General features: G+C 54.2%; 1 protein-coding gene across 2 annotated transcripts in view; it reads left to right on the forward strand.

The window, feature by feature from the left end:
- The window catches only part of CAMK2A (calcium/calmodulin dependent protein kinase II alpha), a 31041-nt gene extending 10700 nt beyond the window's left edge, over positions 1 to 20341 (forward strand). Inside the window, exons 4-19 of one of the 2 annotated variants that reach the window (XM_014886892.2) lie at positions 1827 to 1881; positions 2135 to 2200; positions 3693 to 3765; positions 4132 to 4234; positions 4725 to 4808; positions 5390 to 5484; positions 5874 to 5996; positions 6729 to 6812; positions 8114 to 8156; positions 9868 to 9908; positions 14369 to 14401; positions 15489 to 15537; positions 16680 to 16755; positions 17578 to 17672; positions 18027 to 18264; positions 18479 to 20341. In XM_014886892.2, the coding sequence (XP_014742378.1) occupies positions 1827 to 1881; positions 2135 to 2200; positions 3693 to 3765; positions 4132 to 4234; positions 4725 to 4808; positions 5390 to 5484; positions 5874 to 5996; positions 6729 to 6812; positions 8114 to 8156; positions 9868 to 9908; positions 14369 to 14401; positions 15489 to 15537; positions 16680 to 16755; positions 17578 to 17672; positions 18027 to 18259 (1253 nt within the window). In that variant the 3' untranslated portion in view covers positions 18260 to 18264; positions 18479 to 20341. The remainder of the gene's footprint in view (positions 1 to 1826; positions 1882 to 2134; positions 2201 to 3692; positions 3766 to 4131; positions 4235 to 4724; positions 4809 to 5389; positions 5485 to 5873; positions 5997 to 6728; positions 6813 to 8113; positions 8157 to 9867; positions 9909 to 14368; positions 14402 to 15488; positions 15538 to 16679; positions 16756 to 17577; positions 17673 to 18026; positions 18265 to 18478) is intronic. The other variant, XM_014886893.2, reaches the window with a different exon arrangement.
- Positions 20342 to 20584: the final 243 nt, after the last annotated feature.

Here is a 20584-nt window from a genome sequence, read left to right on the forward strand (position 1 = left end):
CCATGAGAATGCCATGCTGCAGTTCCTGAAGGAACCTATCTGTTCTCCGTGCCTGCTGGAGAGCCTCACATGGAAAGCTGTGCACGGGCAGTCAAGGGCAGGCCCAGGACCCCACAGCACATCCACAGCACTGGGTGATATACCAGGGAGAGCTGTTTCCAGTCGGGGAAGTCTTGCTTTATTGGGAAAACTTTGGCTGCACTCAGTCCTGGAGTTTGAACTCCAGCTACTTGTCCTCTGACTCTCATTCTGAAGCTGTGTCCTGCTCCTGCCTTGGCTCTCAGCTCTGAGCTGGAGTGGTTTGGCCAGCACGGCTCTCTCTGACTATGGCCAGTAACAGACCCTTATAGGATCAGGCTATATTTAGAGCAGCTGCTCTCTCTTATACCTTCTTGGCTCCTGGCAGCACGGGCTTCAGGACTTCCCCAAGCAGGGAACATATCTGGACCATATGCTTATGGTTATGCTGGCCCTATCTACACCAAACTCACCTAATCCCCCTGAGAATATTTTGGCTTCCGTGGGATCCCAGGCATGATACCCCCAAATCCCTCCCAGGTGAGATGAAATAGGAGGAAGTATGTTTCTTCTAGCAGAGGAAGGCAGAAAAGCTGGGGTCGTATGTTGGAGAAAAGTGGAGCAGACACAGATGTCGGAGCATAGGGGATGTCTGCAGAGGCCAGCAGTGGGGAAGGATAATTGGGGAATAAGATGAACAAGTTACGTCAGTAGTCAAGGCCACAAGAGAGACAGACAGAAAAGATGCTGACCAGCCCATCAGACCTCGTTTGCTCTGTGCCCTGGCCAGGTGAGGTGACACTGCTGGCAGTATGCTCTTGGCAGCTGCTGGATTTGCCCACAGAGCTTGGAGGCAGGAAAAGGACCAGTAAAGTGGTGTTTGCTGGCCTGGAAGATAAGAGTAACACGGTGCAGTGTCTGGGCTCAGTGCTGGGATTGTTATCTCCCCCGGCTCACACTGAGTCTGGAGGATGTTTCCATATAGGGCTCAGCTGATTTAGATGCAGTAAAAGGGGCTAGGAGTAAAAACTCCCACAAAATCTCTCACCTGAATGTTTCTTTTTTTCCTCTCTGTTTCCCAACATTCTCAAATATGTTGAAGGTTGTATCAGGCTGCAACCAGGTGAGAGAGATGAAGCATTAAATATTCATAGCCTTAAGGGAATCAAACAAAATATGAGGTGGGGGACAGAGGATGTTGGACAAGTCTCTGTTTATCCACCCTACTTGTTTCTGTGCCTGTCCCCTTGCTGCACACCTGCCTGCTAAGTGTGAGCAGGGATCTGAGCCTGAATAACCAGCACACAGCTGCAGGGTGACAAGTTTGTACCTGGCAAGGGGTGTGCCCAAGGGGAGAGGGTGCCAGGAGATGAGGAAATTCATCCCATGGAGATTCCAAAGGAGAAAAGCAAGGTCATGAGCAGAAAATAAAAAAGTCCCGTGGGTGCCAGAGTTGTTAGCTCAGTTCCCTGCTGAGCTTTCCCTCTGCTTGGGCACGTCTCCTGATGGGCCTGGGGACACCCATGCCTGCAGCCTGCCCAGTGCCCAAGATAGCCCAGCAGCTGCCTGGAACCCTGGCCAGGTGTAGCCTCAGGGCATTCCCACGATTTGGATGTGGCCTTTGTGCCTTGCACAGGCTGGGGTCACCTGGAGAGCAGGGACCCCCACCCAGCCAGTGGCAATAGCAAGAGGAATAGTCCTGCTGTGCCCTTCCCCAGCTCCTGCTTGTGCCCAAAGGGGAGAAAAGGCATTCCCAGGGAGTGGGGTGGGAGCCAGATGACCCCATAACCCTTCTGTCTCTGCTGCAGTGAGGCTCCACGACAGCATCTCCGAAGAGGGCCACCACTACCTGATATTTGACCTGTGAGTAATGGTTCATTGCATCCTCTAATCCACGGGCAGCTCCGTGCTTCTCCTGGCGTGACGTGACCTCCACCTCACCCCAGCCCTTCCCAAGGGCTGGGCTTGAACCAAACTCCCCCAAGCCGGGCAGAGGGCAGGTCCCTGTGCTGCACTCCTGGTTCTCCCCCCATGCATGGTGCAGTGACATTTTTGGGGGGGCTTGCCAGAGCTGAGTGTGCTGTCAGTCAGTCCAGCTCCTCCTGTTCTCTCGCAGGGTCACCGGTGGGGAGCTGTTTGAGGACATTGTGGCCAGGGAGTACTACAGTGAAGCGGATGCCAGGTGAGTCAGGCTGTGGAGGGGACAGGAGGAGTCTCCTTCTCTCACGAGCTGTTCCCTCCCTGGGTCCTACATGACTGGCTTTCTGCAGCACCACCTCATTCTGTACTGGGAGGTGTTTTACAGCTGCTCTGCAACACATACTCATAGACCAGAACTGTGGTGCAAAAAGAAAAACCCACCCAAAATGCTCTTTCTAACTCGCTCAATGCCTGTGCCAAGAAGTGCATGTGCTGCCATAGGACTGGTTTCCACTTTGAATCAGATGGCTCCCAGCCATTGCCCACAGCATCTTCATTCCCCAGGATGTTGGGATAGCCAACACTGACCTCACTGTAAATTAACAGATTGTGGGGGGGACTCCCTGGTCTGGGGGCACTAGGGCTCCCCAGGCTGGCAGGGAGGAAACCCAGCACCAGACTGATGGCCAGCCAGGGTTATGATAGCACAGACACCCTGTGGATGTCACTCCTTCCCCTTGGAGCTGCATTCCAGCTGTCTGCAAGTGTTCCTCTAGCATTTGCCACTTGAAAGCACTGAGGAGGAGCAGTCAAGAGGCTGTGCTGGAGCTCTGCTCCCTCCCACACTCCCACTGGCACTTTCCAGGTACCTTCTGCAGTGCCATTTCAGCTCTGGCTGAACAGACCTTGGGTCCCTGCAGCTCATCCAGGGGACAGTATTAGTCTCATTCTTTTGAAGGGACATGATCTGGCCCTCTCCAGTCTCCAGATATCACTGTGCTTCTTGGCTTTGCCCCCAGGCTAAGCATAGCCTATATCTATGTCCAAAGGGATGGTAAATTCTACACTACTTCTCTGCATGGAAATATCCTTTACTTCTAGACAGAAAACAATCTCATTTAATGGGCTGCCTGCACTAAATCCACTTACAGCCCATCCACTTATTAGTGTCATACAAATAAAACAAAATGCATGTAAATAAAGACCTTCCGCCTTGCATACAAGCTGTTTTGGAGCAGAAACGATCAGTGCCTCTGTCTTTTTCCCTTCCTGTCTCACGCACACAGCAGAGCTGGGATGTAATGAACTAGATATAAAGAAAGCAGACGCAGCAGAGCCACCTGCATTAGAGGAGAGCAGGGAAATGGGGCTGGAGCAAAGGTTGCACAGAGCATATCTGCTTTGCCTGAGTCTGGGGACCAAATCTTTGCTGGTATTGTGGTTCCACTGTTGGTCTCCAGCTTCCCGTCTCCAGTGCTGTTTCTGTGGGGTCCCAGTGGGCTCAGCATGTCCCCATAGCTCCAGCTCACCGTTACTTGGTGTCCAATAGCTCTGTTGGGCTCTTACTGGGTTAGAACTGCTCCCCACAGGTGTGTGGGTTTTCGTGGAGGGGGATGCTGAGCTGTGCTGCAGGGCTGCTGATGGGAAGCAGTGATGGGGAGAGGGGGAAAGGGGTGAAATACAGCAGAATAGAACTTTCTGACAAAACTCTGCCTCACTGGCCACTTGCGTGGGCTTTCTTCTCTCTCTCACAGCCACTGCATCCAGCAGATCCTGGAGGCCGTCCTGCACTGCCACCAGATGGGGGTGGTTCACCGGGATCTGAAGGTAGGAGCTGCAGGAAGAGTGCCTGTGGGAGGACAGGGGACTCCATCTGTGATGGAAAGCTCTGTGGAACAATGCCCAGAGTCCTTCAGGGCTGCTGAAACAGCAGGGAGGAACACGTGTAGGGCTGCGGGAAACCCACGGAGCAAAGACCAGCTCCAGAGAGGAACGATACGAGGGAGATGGGGTAGGGAGGTCTTTGCAGTCTATGATCCCCTAAGGATCCAGGGACACCAGGACAAAGAGCAGGACAAAGCAGTTAGGGAGCACATCCAGAGCTTCCTCTATACTGTGCTGGAAACCTCCCCCTGCCGACAGCAGAGCCCTTGAGGAGTTTTCACTCCTCTCCAACCCCATCTCGTTCTGCAGCCCGAGAACCTGCTGCTGGCGTCCAAGCTGAAGGGTGCTGCCGTCAAGCTGGCTGACTTTGGCCTCGCCATCGAGGTGGAGGGGGACCAGCAAGCGTGGTTTGGTGAGTAGGACTGGCCTGAGCTGGCGTCTCCTCCAGTCCTCCTTGGTATGTTAGTTCAGAGGGTCTCCAGGAGCCTGAGCCCAGGATTATGGGACAGCCCCAGCAGCACCAGACCAGGAAGCACCATGGGTCAGCAGGCTGATGTGGAGCAAACAGCTCCACAGGGACTCTGTGAGTCACCGAGGTGTCCTGGTGAAATGGACAAGCCGGCAACAGGGGCAGAGCAGTGGGAGGAAAGGCTCTTCCAAGCTCTGGAAGTGCACAGCAGAGCACTCCAGCCTTAGGCACCATCTGGGGTTTGGCAGAAAACACAGTTTGCTCTGCCCTCGGGAGCCACAGAGGTTTCTGGAAGGAGGGTGTGTGTCCCACCGGGTCGGGATGTGCCAGTACTCTCGGCTCTCGCTGTGCCCGGCCGGGTAGCAGTCCCTGCCGGGGAGCTGTGCGGGATGGGGGCTGCCTGGCGGCGGGCGTGACGGGCTGTCTGTCCCAGGTTTCGCCGGCACCCCGGGATACCTCTCGCCAGAGGTGCTCCGGAAGGACCCTTATGGCAAAGCCGTGGATCTGTGGGCTTGCGGTAAGTCATACCGGGGCTGGGATGCCGGGAGCGGGGTGGGCTGGGCGGGATGAGGCTGGCTGTTCATCCAGCATGTCTCAAGTTGCAGTTGCCTGTCAGATCTCAGGGAAGCCAGGGTGGAGGATTTACCCAGAAGGTGGCACATTACCCTCGGCAACACACTCACTCCCAATCCGGAGGCACCCTTCTCGGAAGGATCACCCCCCTCGTTATGTACCCAAAGCTCCCAGTCAGATGAAACACTGCCTCCTTTCCCTGTGGTGCTGGTGGAGTCAGGCAATGCCTCCGTGCAGCTGCAGCCATAGGGGAGCCTTTTCCCATCCACGATGGGGAGGAGGCATCACCCATCCCTGTCAGGGCACCCACTTTGGGCTCTGCAGGGTGGCTGCCAGAGCCTTGAACCTCCCCAGGTGCTGAACTGGACCCACCAACAAGCCTTTTGCTCTTTAAACAATGAGCAACTCTTCATGTTTCCCTAATTTCTGTTTCTCTGCTTGAGTTTGACCAGTCCCCAGGCTGTATGTGCTCCTGCCTCCAGCAATGAATTCTCTCCCATTGATCCTGTCCCCTTTCCTGGGCAGGTGTCATCCTCTACATCCTGCTGGTTGGGTACCCACCCTTTTGGGATGAAGACCAACACCGACTCTACCAGCAGATCAAGGCTGGGGCTTACGACGTGAGTGGGTTTGTCTTGCTTCCCCCTTTCACAGTCTCCTCTCTCTCTCCTGCTGTCCCTGCCTCGCAGCCTGCTGCTCTAGAAGAGCAACCAAGACAAATTCAGAACAGATGGGAGCAAGTACTTTCCTTTGCACCAGTCGCAGAGCGTTGGCCTCGTTGCCATGCCCAGATGCACACCTTGGCATATTTCAGGGCCACTTTATGGGAGAGACAGGCCTTTTTCCGAGCCTCCCAACTTTCTTCTTCCACTCCTGCTCTTTGGTTTTCTACCTGGCAGCTCTTTCTAGTGGCTACCATTTCTCCAACCTGTCCCAAGTTGCAGGAGAAGCAACCCAGGTGCAGAGGGTCTCTCTGCCATCTCTCACCCTTGTCCCTTTGCTTTGGCAGTTCCCCTCCCCTGAATGGGACACTGTCACTCCTGAAGCGAAAGATCTCATCAACAAGATGTTGACCATAAACCCATCCAAGCGCATCACAGCAGCAGAGGCTCTGAAGCACCCCTGGATATCGGTGAGTTGGGGCCGAAGGTAGAGAGATGTGGGGATTCACAAGTGGGGAACATCATATTGGGGGTCTCTTGTTATCAAACATGCTGCCAGCTCTCTTCTTCATCCTGGGAAGATGGTTTCCTGGCATAGATCCTCCCAGTCCTCTCACAGCAGCATTTCCCCTGAGGTTTTAAAGCAGATTAAAGCTTGTGAATGCAAACAGCATGTTCCTGGGAGACCTGGTGATGGGAGGGGCACATATGCTCCCTGCCCTGGTGGGGATAGGCTGATTTCTCAGTGTCACACTGTGCTGGGGGTCTTTCTTCAGAGGCAGTGGGAGCACGCTCGTGTTTCTCCATCCATGCACCCCAGCAGCAATCCCTCCACCCTTCACTACATCTCGCTGTTTCAGCTGCTGGTTCTCACTCTGAATCAGATCCTAACAGAAGCAGGAGTCCGTGGGCTTAACCACACATGTGCAAACCCTGAGCACATTGCTAAACATGGCTGGTCAGTCAAGGGGTTAAGTCAGGGGGCAGCCAGTTCTCCACACACCCTCACCACCAGAGCCGATTCTGCTGACTCCAAAGCTTCGATCTCCCACTGCCCATTAAACTTTTATCTGCTGCTGCTGCTGCAGGCAGCTCTGGCCTGTGCCTCAGCCATGGTCATACACGTGTGTGGGCATGTGAGAGCCAGGCTGGGGAGCACCTTCCCCCCAGCACTGCTCTGAGCCAGGTCTCTCTCCCCCTAGCACCGTGCCACCGTGGCGTCATGCATGCACAGGCAGGAGACGGTGGACTGCCTGAAGAAGTTCAATGCCCGGAGGAAGCTGAAGGTAACTGTCCAAGCTGGCTGCTAAAAGCATGATCAGATCATTGGTGGGCTTGTTTCCTGTGTAAGAAGTGACAGGGTGGTGTCTGTGGGCGGTGGTGTGGGGGTGATGGGCATATAGGGACCCCCATTGTGAAGAATGGGAGACTGAGCAGAGTGACAGCTTCATCTGGCTGGGGCTCCCAACTGCTCAGTGAAAGCCATGGTGAAGGAAAGCACTGAGTCACACTGGGGTGAGGATTCTTCCACTGGACCAGTGTCAAGATAGCTTCTTTTTGGGGTTGGACACGGGACTGAGAGGCACAGTGAGACCCTTTGCCTGATGGCCAAGAGACTTTGCAGCCAAGAAATAAAGTGATCCACAGACAGACAAAAAACTCACCCACCCCAGCAGCCCCACAGCCTTTCCTTCTCGATGTTGCCATGTGCCACAGCCTGGACCCCTCTGAAATCACCATCTCCAGCTTGAGCACCTCCCTGAGGCACGCATGTCTCGGGTGCTGCTCAGCCTCAGCTGGCAGCAGGGCGCTGGGAATGGGCTATGGAAATCACAATGCCTCCAGCAGAGCAGGGTGAGGCTGGTCTGTGCCACAGCCGGAGCCATCAGCGCTCCAGGCCTGAACACAGCACGGCACAGAGCAGTACAGCTGCAGGCTACTAACAAGATTATCAAGGAAAGAAGCTGGCTATAAACTATTATTACTTTTCAGCTAGACAAGTAATCAAATTAGTTCAGGCATACGCTTCAAAATAGTAATCCATTACTGTAAGCAATTAGTCCAAAATAATCTCATTATACACTTAGCAACTAGTTAGTAGACTCAGCTGGAAAAGGGGAAGGATTTTTACAAATGTTGTTTTGTGGTAGTGATCTTTGCATGGCTCCCACGAGCAGTCCCTGTCCTGCTGCTCTCAACTGGCACAGCTTTAATCACAATTAATTCTGGTTCCACTCCCAGTGGGTCCCCTTGTTGCCAGCTGCTGGCCCCAGTCAGTGGGGTTGTGCTTCATCTAGGACAGGCTAGTCAGAGACTGAGAAGTGCCCCGCCGATATTTAATATCCCTTTAATCTCAGAGGGAAGACAGTTTTGGAGAATGCAACCCAATGCCATGGTGCTGGGGATATGGAGGTATTGAGAGCTGCTTTTGATAGCAGGAGGAGAATATCAATCTGTGGGCCAGTTTCCTTCCTTCCAGTGGCTGGGGGACAGGTGCTGAGCAGGGTTTTCCTCCCCCAGGGATGGGGGGAGCAGCAGGGGGCTGGGGTCCAGCACACCCTTTCCTTCTGCCTTCCTTGTCTTTCAGGGAGCCATCCTCACCACCATGCTGGCCACCAGAAACTTCTCCGGTAGGTGCTGTCTCTGAGACTAATCTCCTTGTCTTACAGGATACCCAGGGCAAATCTGTAGGGTCTCTGGAGAGCTGGCTGTGCCTCATGTGTCACAGAGAGGCTGAGGTTGCAGCCTTGTGCCTCTGCAGATGTGTGGCTTTGCATGCTCCTCCAGGAGAAGTCACCTGGCACCTCCAGGCTGGCTGCTGGCTTGGGATGCAAAAGAAAATGTGTGGTTGAGGCTCAGTGATCCACAGTGCTTTAGAGTTTTGGGGTTTGTATGCACCCAACCATCTATCTTCTGCAGGGATGGGGATGTGGGTGCTGGGGGCAGCCAGAGCTCAAGCAGCTGGTTTTGTGTCCTCCTGGGGATGGCTCAGAGAGAGCATCCTCTGCATCAGGAGCAGGGAAAGAGCCCTGGTGCCACTGCAGGCAGATGGCAACAGGATCTCGCAGGTCTCTCCCCAGGCAGGTGGATGCTAAACGTGCAGGATTCCTCACTCTCCCCCTGCCTCCCTACATCCCGAGGGCTGCCATGGCAACAGGACCGAGCATGGCACTGGAGAGGTCTCAGTGCAGCCAGAAACCCCTCTGCTCCAGTGCCCTCCCTGAGAGTTGTTCCCTCTGGGGACACCACACTGCATATGCGATTTCACAGGCGATTCCCCATGGAACCAAATGGAGCCATGTGACTGCAGAGCTCATCCACCCGCTGTCACCTCCAGCCCTCCCCAGTGCTGGGGATGGCCCTGCAGCGGTGCTACAGGGCTGGGACACACTAGCCAAGCCCTGCACTCTGCTGAGCTGACTGGTGGCAGCTGTTTTGGGTTAGTTGGTTGTTTCAGGGTGCTTTGCTGAGACTCCCCGAGTGTCAGGTGTAGCAGGTGGGCAGGGGTGCCAGGACCGAGGGCTGTGGCCAGGGCTGGTATCTGCATTTGTCGTGGGGGGATCGTGCTGACACATTTAGCACTTGTGGCGGGTGCTGGAGGAGTCCAGCAGCTGGGGGTATCGGATGTCAGGCCCCACGCCGGGAGAGGCGGACAGGAAGCATCAAAAGGCAGGAGGTTCAAAAGCATCTCTCCTAGTGCTGCCTGTCCCACGCGTGGCCCAAAGGCTCAGCAGTGTCCCCTGCCCGGGAGCACGGCAGGGCTGTGGGCGACAGGCACTGGGCACCGGTCCGCCCTGCGCTGGGGTTCAGGGCATTGGGGTGGCTTGTGCGGCCGGGGGGGCTGGGGCAGTGTCGGCTGCGGTGGGTGGGCACAGGGCAAGGCGCCTGCTTTTCATCCTTGTCAAAATGCGGGCTTGCAGCTGTCGGGCCGGCGGGCCGGCAGCACATGATCCCGGCAGCATGGGGCTAAAATTAGAGGGCGGCAGGCGGGCAGCCCATTCCTCCACACTGCACCACGCCGGGTCAACAGCACCGCCCGGCCAGAGCCCGCCTCTGCTGTGCCGGACAGCCCTGCCGGCCCCTCCAGCCGCCCCAGGGACCCGGCGTGACGTTAGGACACGGGTCATGCCCCTGGCCGAGAGCCACTGGGGTAGGACGGGACAGTGCTGGCAAGGTCGCCCCTGAGCTTCCACGGGTTGCACCGGTGATTGCTGGAGAGAAGACGAACCCCACCAGCCGGGGATCCTGCCGCCCTGGCACCCGGCACCATGTTGCTGATCCTCGCCCTCCTGGTCCTGGTGCCCTGCCTGGCTCTGCTAATCTCCTTCCTCCTCTCTCCAGGAGGCAAAAGTGGTGGCAACAAGAAGAATGACGGCGTGAAGGTAAGCTCAGCCCCGGTGCCCTGTGCTGCTGAGGCAGTGCTGGGGTCTCTGTGCCCTGCCGGTGGTGAGCATTTCCATGCCCTGCTGGCGGTGGGGTCTCCGTGCTGTGCCCGTGGTCCCCGCGCCACGCCGGCAGTCCCTGCGACACCCTGCACTCTAAAGGGCAGCTGTTGGCTCGGCTGTCCCGGTGTGTCCCCTGGCTGGGCTCCTGCCAACACAGGCAATGCACAGCGGGCTCTGCAGCGCAGCGGGCGAGGGGAGTGGGCTGGTGCTGGAGGGTGCACTGCGGGAGCTCGCTGCTGTTTCATTGCCGGCAATATGCGCTTGTTTTCCTCGCTGCCCCCAGGGAGGGGGACAGGGGTCAGGAGGAGGCAGCTTTACAGCACAGAACCACGGCCCCAACAACAGCTGTCTAGTGGGATGGGTGGCCTCACCTCCTGCTCACTCAGCATGGAAGTCCTGCTGCAGCTGCTGAGACTGGTCCCAATTCCTGTCCCATCCTGTCCCAAGTGTTTGCTGCTGGGTGACACATGGGTGCTTTTAACCCCCTTGGCAGTGCTGCTTGTCCCCTGTGCCCAGTGCAGATAGCAAAAAAACGTGGTGATGCTTCAACAGAGTAAACGGGTTGGTGATACTCTAAAAACAAGCTGGTGCTTGGTGCATCTTGTTTCTTGGGCTGCAGAGCCTGCAGGTTCATCAGCCCCTCCAAGGCAGGGCCACAGCTCTGCTCCAGGACAAGGTGGCTCCAGGAGGCAGCAAAATTCTGCTGTTTCTGGTGACGTGGAGATGTGGTGGCTAGCAATGGTTATTGAGTTCTGTCAAACTCCTGCAGGAGGGAATGGTCCATGCGAGGTTCTTTCTCTCCTTATCTGTTCCCTTCATTAATACAATGGATCACTCAGTAAGGGAGAGCTGGCGTGGTGACATCTCCATCGTGGTGACATCCTCCATTGTCGGGCAGAGCTTTGGGAGCCCAGCTGCAGTGTGGCCACTCTCCTTCCTCTATAGAGGCCCTTTGTTGGGAGAACCTACAGAACCTTCTCCCTCCCTTTTGCGGGGACCCAACTGTTGGGCTTGATGGGTGCAGGGTTTTGGAAGAGCAGAGCTCTTAGCCAGCTTCTTCCTTACTCAATATAAACGGTTGGTGAAGCTGGAGGTCTAGGGATGGCATGTTTCTCTCATTCTTCCCAGACCCAGCAGCTGGGACAGGAGAAGCCTGCAAGGACTGAGACCATGCACAGCCCTCCAAACCTGGGCTCAGCTCCACAAGAGGCCGTCCTGGCCATGCAGTGTTATGCTGCAGCATGAAGCTGATGGCCTGGATGGCTTTGAGAGGACATTACTTTGGGCTTTCAGGATAACATGAGACTCCCAGGACAGAATTAATAGGGCTGGTGCTGGCAGATCCCATAGTAGTCACAACACCCCATGTGCCAGACACTGCTCCTCTGGTCCTCTGAGGTCCCGGTTGCTTCTGGGAGTCACCTAAGATGTGATACCACAGGTAGAGCTGACTTGGTACAAGTTGCTGTAGCACAGGTGAGACCAAACAGAGGATGCATTTTTAAGCTACTAAAGGAGAGATTTCTGGATGAAGAGGCTTCATCAGGCCCAGTCCTGAATCTAAAGGGACACCTTTGAATTTCTGTGTTGTGGTAGACAACCATTTGCCAGCCCAACTTACTAATGATGCTCTCTGTTGGACTTCAAAGGAGCTTTGAGGGCAGACATTATCCTGGGAAAAGAGGCACTTCCTGTTATAGCAAAATAGTTTGTTTGGGTGAACAGCCTTCTGGCTCTTCACTGCAACTCAGTGAGGAGAGTCTGGTTTCAGAGCAGGATGAGAGAGGCTGGTTTGCATCCTCAGCCCTCGCTGGTGAGAGGTAAGCAGATCATGAGGCTTCATTCTAAGTGCAGTCTAGCCACCAGCACTCATCTGAAGAGTGTGGACAAGCTCTGGGAATGAATTTGTTTTTTATTGCCACCCTTTTCAACAAGTAAAGAGGAATGGCCAGGAAGGTGCAGGAAGAAAAGCCAAGGTAGAGACAAGCTCATTCCCAACAGCTTCCTTGCATTATCCACCTTCAGCATAATCATCCCCACCTCTCATTCCCATGCTCAGCCTGGGGAGACCTGCAGCATAACTCATTCAGGAGGGCATAGGGAGGCTGGGTGTTGTGGGTAAAGCTCCAATGGCCCACTGGGCAACCAGCAGATGTCAGGACATTGCTGAGCAGTGTTCCAGTGGGCTGGAAAAGCAAGGTAGGAATCTGGAAGCCTGCCTTGAGTGGTTGGCACAGTGGGAAGGGAATGGTCCTGCCTGCTCAGAGTGGGGTCACATGGTGTGGGTCACTGTCAGAAGAGTTGTGTCCCCACTTGGAGTAGCGTGCTGGAATGGCCATCCCCACGAGAGCAGGCAGATCCCAGGCAGCCACCCCTGCCTTTCCTGCCTAAAGCTGTGCTGGTGGGCAGCAGGCAGCTGGAGCTGTCCTCTGGCCTGCCTGCACAGCCCTCCAACACCAGCATGGTGCCAGCCCAGGCTCAGAGGGCTCAAAACTCACCCTCCAGAGGAGGTTCTTCACCTCCTAAAAGCATTTCTGGGACCAGAAATCCCCCTAGAGCCCTGCTCTGGGATCCGTGGGAGATCCTCTGGTCCCAGCAGCTATGATACTTTCACTGCCCTGTGTAGTGTCACATCTCGTCCCATTGTAAATGATGGAATCACTGCCCCGTGTCGCATCCTGTCCCGTCCTAAACTGATGAGCTCACTGCCCCGTGTCACATCCTGTTACTGTATGTCCAGACTCAACGCGGTCACTGCTTTGTGTTGCATTCTGTTGTGTCTGAAATTTCTGCAGTTTGCTGCCCCGTCTCATGTCCTTGGGTAGCAGAAGCTGTCAGTCCTTCCTGCAACAGCCCAGCTCCAGTGGCTCCCTTTCTCCATGAGGTTCCTGACAAAATTCCACAGCTCATTCTGCCCTTTAGGACATCTCTTTTTTTGGTGAAGGAAGGGCGAGAGTTGACAGGTGGCCCAGTGCCTAAAGGGGTTACAAGAGTGCTGGAAAGGGACTTTGGACAAGGGCATGGAGTGATAGAACAAGGGGTAATGGCTTCACACAGATAGAGGGCGGGGTTAGATTGGATATAAAGAAGAAATTATTTATTGTGAGAGTGTTGAGGCACTGGAAGATTGCTCAGAGAAGCTGTGGGTGCCCCATTTCTGGAAGTGTTCAAGGCCTGGTTAGATGGGGCTCTGAGCAGCCTGGTTTAGGAAGTGGATGATCTTTAAGGTCCTTTCGAATCCAAACCATTCTGTGATTCCCTGATTCTATGACCTAGCAAGGAAGGAGAGAGCAGCAGTAGTAGAGGGGGAAGCTCACGGAGGATGCTGGTGGGAGCTAGTTAGGATGTGAAAGGAGCAATGAGGGGGAATTAAAATAATCGGTTTTTATGATGTAGCCCACCCACGCACCCTAATGGGTTGCTCCATGGACTTTTCCAAGAGATTTGCACAGTGTGTGCTGCTTTTCCCTCTGCAGGGCAGGCACAGCTGGTGCCTTGTTAAATGTGCTGGTACAGCATTTAGTTATTTGGCACTGCTGATTCTGATTTCTGCACGTTGGTATTCCCTGACTCATACTGGGATTCATTCCCTGGGAGCCAGAGGTGCACAAGGGGTATGAGGTCAGCATGCATGTCCCCCTGTCTCCTAGATAAATTAAAGATGGAGATGGGGAGCAGAGCACAGTAAGGAAGGAGAGTCCAGAAGTAGTTTAAGATTGCAAGCAGAAGAGAGGATATGGGGGTCATCCAACCCAAAAACCTTAAAGCCTGGTGCTAGTGATCAAGGATGGAGATAAATATGCATGTCTTCCCTTTGGCGTCCTGATCTAAAGCACTGAAGCTGTGCTCAGGACTGCTTCCCACACTGTGGGCCTGCCTTGAGGCCTAACGCCTTACTGGCCTTAAACCAGCCAGCTTAGGACTGGTGTAGTTTCAAAGCTAAAGGAGTGTCTCCACATCAATCAGTGCCATCAGCAGAGACAACCAGAGCAGATCCAGAGAAGTCAGTACAGCATTCACACTGGGCACAGGGCTGTGGTGAAGCTGCCTTAGTTTTTCAGTATCCCACTTCTGCTCCTGTGAGCTTTCCAGCCTGGTCACAGGCCACCAGAGTGGTCACTGATTCCTAGGGGATTCCCTTTTGGACTGGCCAGGTCCTTGGGATGAGCAGCCCCAGAGATTGTGGCAGGTCAGGAGAGAAAAGTGCTGGCAGGAATGCGGGGAGGAGCTGGAAAGTCACCACCAACACCACAGCCATCCCCACACGAGCAACGAGTCCCTCTGCGCCTTCCGTGCCCAAGAATGGTGGCTCAGGAGCTGCTGCCTTTCATGTGCTGCTCTCAGCCTTTCTCACTCTGTGTCTCTTCCTGTTCCATCTCTTCTCCTTGTTTTTCCAGAAAAGAAAGTCCAGTTCCAGCGTTCAGTTAATGGTGAGTGTCCTTCGTCTTCCTAAATGCCGATATCGCTGGGCCTCTCCACATGTTCCAGCTTCCCCCGTCTTTGGAAGTGTCCTCGGGGTAGGGAAGAAGGGACAGCGGGGTTGGAGGGAACATCCTCAAAGCTGTATCACCCACAAACCCCATTAACAGGGTTGGTGCAGACACTTGCTGGCCACCAGCTGGTGGGAAGCCAGCCCTGGCTCTTGCTGATGGGTTCTCATGCCGTTTCTCCCAGTTCTCCTGACTCAGGTCTGCAGGCTGCATCGGTCCAAGGAGCCTTGGAGAAACATCTTCCATGCCTCTGCGGGGACTGTATGGTCATGGGACACCTTGTCAACCTACATCGGGGTCTTCTGGGTAATACACAAGCAAGGCTCTGCTGGGAAGAGCTAGCAGAGCCATTGCTCTAGCTCCGCTAGCAGAGTTGCCTTGATGAGGCTCCTGGAGAGAGACAGGGGGTCAGTACCCCTCTCCCCCCAAATCTGTGTAGTGCTCAGCTGTTTCTTGAAAGAGCTGTGTCTCAGCCTTCAGTGGTCCATGTGGGTCTTGGAAGCACTGTTTTATTGTACATTTCTCTCCCTACTCTGCGGTCAGTGTGGTCTCTCTCACTCCTGCACAGTCCCCTCTTTCTCATCCCAGCTCCTCCTCGCTGTTAATTTGTACATCTCTCTCTTTATTGTACAGTCAACATGGTGTCTTCCACCCCTGCACAGCCCCTCTCCCTGCCCCTCCGGCAACGCTCCTAGGAACCCACCACATGGCCCCTGGACCTGCCCCCATCTCTGTCCCCACAGGTGTCGGTAGGAAAGGCAGCGCCGTTCCTACGAGACCCTCCACAGCCCATCTCTTGTGCCCTTGGCAACAAGGGGTGGAGGTCAGGGAGGGCTCTGCCAGTGCTGCCCTAGAGCTGTGGTTGAGGACAGGTTGGACCTGCTGGCGTTTTCCTTGGTTTCTGTCTGCTGGCACAGTTGAGCGCTGTGAGGTCAGACTCGGGGGGCTGTCGAACACATGAGCACCATCTGTCCTGGGGAGAAGACTCTTCTCACCACCCCATGTCTCCTTTCTGTTCTTTGCTCAGGAATCGTCGGAGAGCACCAACACCACCATTGAGGACGAAGACACCAAAGGTACCAGTGGGGGCAAGTGGAAAGGTGGGCAGGTTGTTTTGGAGGGGTGCCCATGGGTCTGGCCACCCCTCATGAGATGTTTGCACAGCAAAACTCACCTCAGGGCTCGTCAGAAGTTGCCTTAACGCCTCAGATGGTTTCAATGCTGGGTTGCTGACACGAGCAGCTGGGGCACTGCTGGTGAGGAGCGAGGTGCTCCCATGAACAGGAATGTTCCCTGAAAGCAGGTGTGGAAATGGCAGAAATCTGCAGGGATAGCAGCCTGGCTGCTCTTTTAAAATAAGCATCCCTTTGGGAAAAGCCTCCAGGGGAAATCCCTGTCTGCCGCCCGCTTGCCTGCCAGAGGTAGCTTTCTAAGAATAACCCAGGGAATAATTTATCGGTGTTAATTTGTAAAGTCTCTCGATGAAGTGATCTCAGTACAAAGCAGGATGGACTTTGGCCTGACATGAGAGCTAATGGGACAGCTTGTCCTTATGGAGAGGGGCTCCTTGAGCCTGGATGTGGAGGCAGGTGGTGCTTAGGAAGTGATGGGATTCCCTCGCTTTCTGAACAACTCCTAGGAACACGCTCCCTCTCCTTTCATTAGTCACAATGCAAAGGAAAAACAAAAGTCGAGCATGATGCCAATTTGCATTTGAAGCAGAGCCTTGTTAATAAATCTCTGGCAGCAGCTGCAGAATCCCTTCTTGTATCTTCTCGGGTGGCTTTACGTGTCACTCACCTGTTCTCCTCCCTTCTGAGACCCTCCCATTTCAGAGGGAGCTTGCCCTAGCTGGCCTCTGTTGTGAGTTCATGGGGTAGAGGGTCCCAGCTTAGCAAGGCTTTTCAGCCAAGACCGGCCTTTCCCAACTTTTGGTCTGAGGATAGCTTCCCACTTGGTGATTAACCTTTTGGCTCTTTAGGAAATTACAGGCATTTTCAGTTTTGCCATGACTTTGAAAATCTGGAGATGAAGAGCCCTTCTCCACCTCTCTCTCCCTAGTTGCTCTCCTGCTTTTTCCCTGTACAATTTCCAAAGTCTCCCCACATCCTGTGGTCTGTTTCTGATGAGATAAAGATCTCTCACCGATATGGTAACACTAGCGCCTACTTCTGGTTTGTTTTATCCTTTTATTTCCCTTTTCTCTTTAAACCAACAGTACGGAAGCAAGAAATCATTAAAGTCACAGAGCAGCTGATTGAAGCAATAAGCAATGGCGACTTCGAGTCCTACACGTGAGTGTGCCCAGTGCGGGTTTGGGCTGGGTGAGGGCTCAGCCTCCCAGATTGGGGTCTCTCACAGTGCTGCCCAGAAGACTTTACTGCTGCCCCGGGGCAGGGTGGCCAGGTTGATGTGGTGGGGGAGAGTGGAGACCATCCAAGAGAAGAAAGAGACATCAGTTTCTAAGCCTGATGCTGCTCTTGTGCTCAACTGACCACAGTTCTCTCTGATCTCACTGTCACGGATGAGCCAAATTTTTGGTTTGCTGAAAGAGGAATAATTGTAAGCATGACTTATGGTGAAAGAAGTGTTTGTATCCGTGGAATCCATTATATCCGGATTGCCACAGGCTGCTCTGAAGAGTAGATGATTTCTGCTTGCTGAGCTGATGCTGTTCAGAGTACACCTATTCTGTGTCCAAGGCTGATGTAATTAGTGATGTCTGAGTGAGTGCAGGTTGTCATCCCTGCCTCAGAGGATTGCAGCAGGGATATTTTCACATAGAGAAGACAATATGAGTTTTTTGCCTGATTACTTCCTTTCTTATAAAGAAGATGACAATGTTTGAGGAGGCTTAATTGCAGAGGGTGACTGATGGAGAAGGCACCCTGCTTTGGTGGAGTTTTGGCTACAGTCAGTGGGCAGGAGGGGAGGTGGGCTGGGCAGAATGCAGGATTGAGGTTAGATTTTTGCAAAAATGACTCACTGGTGCAGACACTCCTCAGCCTCAGGTTGAAGGAGCCATCCTGAGCAGAAGACTTTTGGGTTCTTCAGGCTCTCATGCCAGAAGTGGTGAGATAACCTCTCCCTTTTTTCTCCCCTTCCTGGCTCCCCAGGAAGATGTGTGACCCTGGAATGACTGCTTTTGAGCCTGAGGCTCTGGGCAACCTTGTGGAAGGCCTGGATTTCCACCGATTCTACTTTGAAAACCGTAAGCAGCTCGCTTTCTGAGGGACCCCTCCACCTCCCATGTGCCTGTCTTGACTTCCATCAGTTTGCTGGAGGGAATAGGGTTAGGGTTTCTGTGGTAGCATCTCTGGCTGATTTGGAATATCCCAGCAGGAGGTGTTAGGTCAGCTGGGGCCAGGTGTCTGTAGAGGAGTTGTTGGGTTAGCTATTTTCTAGATGGACCCATTCTGAATCCACCTGTACAGCATTTACTCAGCCCCATGAAGCAGGGAGCTTAACACAAACGTCTCCCCTTCCCACATTACTGCCACCCTGAGCAAGAGCCACCCAAACTCCTTCCCCTGCCAAAATCCGCTTGTGCTTGTCCCCTCTTCAGTGTGGTCCCGGAACAGCAAGCCCGTGCACACGACGATCCTGAACCCCCACATCCACCTGATGGGAGACGAGTCTGCCTGCATCGCCTACATCCGTATCACGCAGTACGTGGACTCTGGAGGGATCCCCCGCACTGCCCAGTCCGAGGAGACCCGCATCTGGCACCGCCGGGATGGCAAATGGCAGATTGTTCACTTCCACAGATCTGGCGCGCCCTCGGTCCTACCGCAGTAAGCCCTGTGAGCATCCAGGGGTGGGGCACAAGGGATAGGGAGGGCTGGGCGTGGGTGTGGGCTGGCTGCAGCATTGAGGCTCACGGGATGTGGGATGCTGTCCTGAGGATCTGTGGTGGTGAGATGGCTGATTGCTGTGAGATAGCAATGGGGGAGAGGGGTGCTCTGCCAAAGGGATGGTCAAAGCAAATTCCGGCTCTTCTGGGTCTGTGTTTTGCAGCTGAAGCGTGGCCCTGCCCGTGTTGGGTTTGTCACTGACTGACTACCAAGGGGAGACCCCTCCGACATGTTCACCTACGGGACTTTGGCTGTTGGCTCTGCTGCTTGGTTCCCGCTGGAATAACCCCTCGCTTCTCACCGCACACCCACGACGGCCCCGCCAGTGCAGCACAAGCATCCCATCCAACCCCCCACCCCACCGGGGTCATGGCGCTGGGCCCCCTTCCTCTGCATGAACCAGAAAAAGAGAAACCATGAACTCAAACCCAAGCATCTGGCCGGTGTACAGGCGCCCCTCATCAGCTGCATAGCGTCAGTGGGCCTCCTCACTACCCAGCACATCTCCTGAACTGGGCTCAGACTCATCATCCACCTCTGTCCCCACCTCTGCTGGAAGCCCTCCGAAGAAGAGGGGACAGTTTTGAGCCTCTCTCTGCTGCATTCTCCCTGCGTGCTGGTGGATTTTGCTTTGCTGCTATCAAGGTCCCCATCTGCTGCCGTGGCTCCCGCCTGCTCCGAACCTGCGTTCCTGCTTCCCAGCAGCCTCGTCCAGGGAACTGCAATTCAATCCATTTCCCAATTCCACTTTTCATGCATACCTGTGCAAGGAGGGCCGTGTTTGGATGGGTGAGTAAAGACTATCTGTTGATTTTCCCTTCCCAGTGCAGGCTGGCTCCTTCCCAGGAGAGCAAGTAGGCTTGCACCCTAGCTCCAGGCAACTGCTGTGCCAAGAAGGATGCTCTCCCTCCTTCCTCCCTTCTCCCTTTGGAGCAGAGACTGGCGATGCTGAGAGAAGAGAGGAGGAAAATGACCAGTACCACATCAGCACAGCAGGAGCTGGGGCTCTCCCATCCACGTCCAGGCTAGCATCACCCCTGCACCTTCCTCCTCACCCAGCCTGGATCCTTTACCCCAGCACCCACCCCTGCCCCCCCACACAGCACTGGCGTTCCTTTGCTCCCGACTCCCAGGATGGGATAGGGGCAGCCAAGCTGGCTGCTGGCTCGGGGCACAAACCTCCATGTCCCACGTGACTCCTTCCAGCGACAACAAGGAATGCAAGCTTTAGTGACAAACTGCAGAATCTGATTGTGCTTCAACAAAAACAAACAAGCCTTTCGCTGTCTTCTCCTTTGAGCGCATGCCTTTTTATAGGGAAAAGAAACCAACCTACCGTGTATTTCGTAACTTGATTTTGAGTATTTGCTGAAATGGATCTTTATGTAATAACTAGAAACATTCAACTGTTTAAGTGGGGAGGGAGGGGGGATTTTCGGGGGTTGCTGTTTTTCATTGCGTTTACATTTGAAGTGGGGTTGTTCTGCCACGATGCTTCTACCAGGGGTCCCACGGCTGCCAGCCCCCTCCCCACACCGTGGTGGCTTGTCCCGTTTTGTCCCACAGCTTTGGGTGGCACCCACATTGCCGTGGCACTGCACCTTCCTGCACCCTCTGGGTCTTCCTGCGGGGCAAATCACAGTGGTGGCTCTGGGAATGCCACCAGTATGTGGCTTTCAGGACAGAAGGCATGGCCAGGAAGGGGAACGTTGGTCTCACCTCTTTGCCATCAGGTAGAGGTCCAAGGGTGGGTGTTTCTCTGGCAATTCTTCCTTTCACATTCTCTTTTTTCTGACTGGAGCATCTTCGCTCACTGATGTGAGACTTCTGCAGCACTGCTGCCCCGGGGTACTTTCTTGCTCCACTCTCTTTGTCTGCATGGTGTTTAACTTTCTAGACGGTGCGTGTGTTGCAAAACAAAGAAATGAACAAAACCTGCTTGTTTTGGACCTAAAAAAAAAAAAAAGAAAAAGAAAAAAAAGAAAAAAAAGAAAAAAAAGAGGAAATGTTTCCTCCATGTAAATTCTGAGCGTGTATTTTGCCTTTTCTGTGGTTTTGAATGCTTTGCTCTCTGTTGAGGCAGGGACGGCCACCATGCCAAATGCAGCTGCATCCTTGCAGACTGCAAAAATATTTTCCCACTGGATGGAGGGGAAGAAATCTCAACTGCTAGGGCATGGACATGCCCTGAGAAATGTTTTGGTGTGTTCCTCTGTGCCAGCAGTGCAATGGCTGCTGGTGATGTATGTAGGAGATGCCTTTGGGGGCA

Source organism: Sturnus vulgaris, chromosome 15, assembly GCF_052056855.1.
Source record: "Sturnus vulgaris isolate bStuVul1 chromosome 15, bStuVul1.hap1, whole genome shotgun sequence".
In the NCBI taxonomy this organism is placed as follows: domain Eukaryota; kingdom Metazoa; phylum Chordata; class Aves; order Passeriformes; family Sturnidae; genus Sturnus; species Sturnus vulgaris.